At 35.4% G+C, this 5183-nt stretch overlaps 1 protein-coding gene across 1 annotated transcript; it reads right to left on the reverse strand.

Annotated features, from left to right (window-relative positions):
* Nucleotides 1-2359: 2359 nt before the first annotated feature.
* On the reverse strand, nt 2360-3664 carry LOC141587629 (putative F-box protein At3g23260). The gene has a single exon (XM_074409104.1). The coding sequence runs from the start codon at nt 3662-3664 to the stop codon at nt 2360-2362; it is 1305 nt and encodes a 434-aa protein (XP_074265205.1).
* Nucleotides 3665-5183: the final 1519 nt, after the last annotated feature.

The raw sequence follows: 5183 nt of genomic DNA on the forward strand, positions 1-5183 counted from the left end.
TTCCAATTTTTCCCATATCGCCGATGGAGAGTCTTCATCAAGAACGCAATTAATGATCGAATCCGAAATACACAACCTGATGGTACTAGCACACTTAGTACACATCTCTTCCGATCATCATCACTCATCTTTTTAGGTTTACCACTAACCCCTTCAAGGCTCTAGCCAAGCCAAGATGAACCAAGAGGTCTTTCATCCTCCTTTGCCAGAGGGTGAAGCTACTTTTTCCGTCAAACTTCGGTACACCAAACTGAGACCCCATATTTGACGTCATTGTCAATTAAACCGCCACCTAGGACCGAGCCCAAGTGGCTCTGATACCAAATGTTGGGAAATTTACGCCAATTACCCACACGCAACGGAAGCACAATCGACAATATAAAACCAAAAGTAGTAACTGTAAACAACAATAAGACGAGACAAATATTGGGTAAATACCAGGCAAAACCCTCCAACCGGAGGTAAAACCCCATGACCAATCGAGCAATCCACTATAATAATAGTACAAAGACAACGATCGCCGTCCCGAATAATACACCAATTCGGAACCACAATGATTTAGGAAAAACCAAATCTAAACCCTAGAACAATTGACAAATTCCACCAACTGACTAGTAAGACGGTCTAGATTAAACCACCTAAATAATGTGTAAAACCGTATACAAGACCGTATACAAAGAACTATACTGACCTCGATTAACTGAACCCGAGATAAGAATCTCGACCACAAAATCACCTTGCTCCTGCCACCCAACCACACACTAACCCAAGACAAGAACCGTCTTGTATCAAACCGTGTGTGAGAAGACCCAAGAAATCAGACCCGTTTCTTGTTAGAAGAAGTGGCACCAATTGAGCTCACGCTCAAATCAACCTGCAAGTATTTATGATATTTGTGTGGTGTGTGCTTGTTGTGTACTCTGCCTCTTGCCAAGATAAAAGGAGTTTCCTTTTATATCCAACAACCAGCCAAATTCCCTTGGCTTACAAAACAAGCCGTGGACTTGGTCCACTAAACAAGTCAACCTTATGTTTTATTTCATAAGACCAAGTTTTAACAAAAAAGAACTTTTGGGCTGGATACATATTGGGTTACGACCCAACAAATTAGGTCGGTCATCACTCATCAAAGACAAAACCAACACGTTATTCTTTGACCAAACCCCTATCACTTGATATATACGGAGTATATGAATCATTACACCAATACAACACACCATTATTTCGTTTGCCACAAATTTCATCTTACATAAAAAAACCCTCAAAAACTTGTTTCACAAATTACGTACAAGATAAGCCAAGGGAATCAAAATAATGGCAAGGAACTAAGAGGTGGCATGGAGTTGAAGAGCATGAAAACCAAGAGATGACGAAGAAGAAGTTATTGAAGATTGTGGAAGATGCAAAGGCATCACGCGCCTCATGTATGTTGAGAACTGAAGAATTATTAGAGAACCAACGGCGGCGACAAGAAGAAAGAAAGACAGCAAAAACTGAAGAATTATTAGGGAAGCAAATGACTTGTGCATTTTTTTACAAATCTTTTCGTTTCCAATGATGCATCCAAACAATACACAAAATTACAAGTTGTACTGTGTTGCAATCATGTTTACACCGTTAAGAGGCAATTGTAGTCACTTAAAGCGCAAGAAGCTAAGACCGAGTATAAAATATACCATGACTTTAAAATGTCGAGTAAATCCAATCCAATTGTTCCACATCAGGGTGCTTTTAGCAACTGTTTTTTTCTTTGCAGATCAAAGAATAACCAAATATGGAGGAACTTATATTGCGATAAGTTGCCGATAAAAACTAGTTTTCAATATCCGGCATTGGTTGAAACAGGTGCAGCGAGTGAGCCCCTGCGCTGCTCTTGTTCTCCTCACTGCTCTCCTCTGTCGAGTTCGAAAGAACCTATACCCCTCTCATCACCGGGAAAACGGATCTTCTTTCTTTGATTTTCAGAAATCAGAATGTAAAACAATAGTTAAGATTATTACAAAACATGACTCACTTGTAAAATGCAGAAACGACATTCTGCCTGGTTAGACTAACAAGAATATACTACGAGTATAACATAGATTGTTCTTTCATCGTGAAAGTCAAAGATATTACACTTATTAGCATCAATGATATTATGAAGAATCTATGAGTACAAAATATGGGAGAATGATATAAAACATAAACAAAAAATGTACGGAATTTGTTCTAGGCATACAAAGCTAAGGGACTGCCAATGATGAAAAAAAAAAGAGACGGTACGATAATATGAGTTCTCGCTAATCAAACAAGAGGAATGAGTAGCAACTCACATAATTATTGGAGGTTGAATTAAACAAATAGAGTAGTATTCGCTTGTTCATGGGAAGGACCTCAAGTCACGGGATCCGTATTCTTTGGACAAAGCCAAGCTCTCAGAATATGTTTCCAGTTCTATATAGGGGCGGAAAGCTCTTTTGAACTTCTGCACTTCACAACTAGCTATATTATAAGCTTGCTTCCCCAAAACAAAGTATCCACCATCACTCTCACAATAGAATATCTTTTCCTTTGAACTATCAATCCCCTCGAATGTTTTATAACCAGCCGAATTTGATTTTCCTGAAAACCACAGAATCCATGGCCCAAACTTTTCTTTGTCCTGTTGTAGCACCCATATGCTGGATGTTTCCAAAGAAATACTGAAAACCGCTAGTGACTCCCCAAGAAGAAACAGGAATCGCAATGAGCCACTTTCGTCCCAAGTAAATGGCAGTTTTGAAAAGGTTATTTTTTCACTATCAAAGTCGAAGCAACCAAGATGAGTTAAATCAATCCTGTTTTTATCAATTTGTCCAAGCCAGTATGCGGACCCTCGAAAGAAAACAGAAATTGATAGCGAATGAAATGGCCCGAGCCTACCTATTCTGTACGGGTAACTGATATTGAGGTAGTCATCTTTGACGGTCCACTGTTGATTACTGAGTCTATAAACTGCAACGTCCGTCTTTGTAGTCTCTTCAGGCTGACAATAATCGATTGCAATTGCGACCACTTTATAATCCTTACTAACAGCGTCGAACCCAAGCAAATATACAGAATCCTTAAGCAAAGGAGAACATGGGCGAGTGGGAAGTACCAAAGATTTGCGAATACACGGGTTCCACAATCTCAATTCTTCCTGGTGAAAACGATGACCGGTCTTTCCATGAGTGTGACGACGAGGAATATTCTTTCGATTAACAAGGAACAACCCATTACAACCGCCTATCATATGATATGAGTATGAATCAGATTTCCTAAAAATACGACCGGTATTTCTTAGAGTTTCAGCCTCACAAACTGTCACCAAGCACCCCTCACGAACTGTCACCATGCACCCTTTATCTTCTCCTCGCAAAGCCTCGAGGGCAAGCAATAATTTATCCTTACTCGAATTTATTTTAAAAATTTGGAGATGCATTGAAACAAAAGTAGGGTGATCGATAATGGAGCACCAAGATTTACATATGCACCTGAATCTTACTAGGGTTTTAGCAGGCAACGTTGCGAAAATCTGAGACCAAACTTCGGGTGGAATGTACTTAAATTCGGGTATATGAGGCACATGTTGAGGAGTGTCTGGTGATGTTTCTGGTATATGGGGCAAATTGGTTGATGTTTTGCGCTTAATCCTTCTCTTCATGACTTCATCGTTTCCACAACCCTAAGTTTTGGAGTAAACGGCAAGAATTTGCAATAAATATATCAAGTACCTCGGATTCGTGCCCGTCTCAATTTTTCTTAATATAAATGGATCAATGAGACTTTTCACTTAAGTCATAAGTTGAGGGTTCGATTCTCTAGAAAGTGAAATTTAAACCCAGTTTTTAATTAAATCTCAACAAAATATCATTTTGCATTTATATTATACAACTAATATCGCATAAAAATTAGTAGTTTTAACTTTATTAATTTATATAAAATTAATTATTCACCTAAATAATAATTTTACGATTATCTATAATAAACAAAATAAAAATATGATACTGTGTAATTTTATGAACTATTTTTACATTCATACTAAATTGTCTAATGACTACTATTGTAAAATTATAAGAGAAAAAAATGCACTCGCTATTATAATTATATATTGTATAAAAGTTTCAATGTTATAAAAATTAAATTTTATAATTGATTAGTTAGATTATAAAACGGACTTTGGTGGAATTTTATGAAAAATTAAACAACGGAGTTTAATTTTACTTTTAACTAAGTTAAGAGGCTAGATGGATACAATTAAAACTTCAAGGGCATAATTTCACCATTGAACAAAGTTAAGGAACTAATTTCAATTTTCGTGAAAAATGCGGCTACGCATTTGTACTGAACCCACTAAATAATTCAAATGTATTGCTTAAATTCAAATGTATTGCTTATTTTACATAAGTTTAAAATTAGTAGAAGAAAATTGTATTGTAGCAAGTTCCATACAGTTGACGACTTTGCTACGGTACCTCAAATGTGTTTTTTCTTTACATTTTTAACTGTTATGAAATGAGTCTGTGGATCGCTTTCAAGAGATGTTGTTAAGCGATTTATTGTCTTAATAAACCGATCTACTTAAACTGATATTTTATTTTTACTTTCGAACTAGACCCTATTTTGCTAATTTTATAACTTTTAACCATTGTTTTGAAAATTTTGTTTTAAATTCATTTACATTTACCTAAATGTGTTTAAAATGCCGTCTTATAGAAAAATATTTGATATTACAATGTCAATAGTTCAATACATTTAAAATCCGAGTATATAAATTTTTGTTTAATGATTACCGGACAATGCTCACTTGAGAATTGAGATATTTGAATGTTTCTTAGCCATTCATATTATTCTTATATTGCTCATTTACATATTTTTCTTACATTGTAGAACATTCATACTATTCTTCTCATCACTTCATATCATTTTGCCACACGACTGTCAAAACATATTAAACATATCGAGAAACACACACCCTAATTACATATGAGCAGGGTCGAGCCGATAATCATGAGGCTAAGTGAAACAAATATTTGTAGGTCATTAATAATAATAATAATAATAATAATAATAATAATAATAAAAGTTTGCGTTTTATAAAAAAAATAATAAAAGAAGAAAAAATGACAAAAAGAAACATAATAATAACAATAATCGTGACAAAATACTATAATACTTATAAT

Source organism: Silene latifolia, chromosome 6 (assembly GCF_048544455.1).
Source record: "Silene latifolia isolate original U9 population chromosome 6, ASM4854445v1, whole genome shotgun sequence".
In the NCBI taxonomy this organism is placed as follows: Eukaryota; Viridiplantae; Streptophyta; class Magnoliopsida; order Caryophyllales; family Caryophyllaceae; genus Silene; species Silene latifolia.

What these genes read in the sequence shown, in the direction of transcription:
- LOC141587629 (XM_074409104.1), bottom strand. Translation starts at nt 3,664, where the DNA reads ATGAAGAGAAGGATTAAGCGCAAAACATCAACCAATTTGCCCCATATA.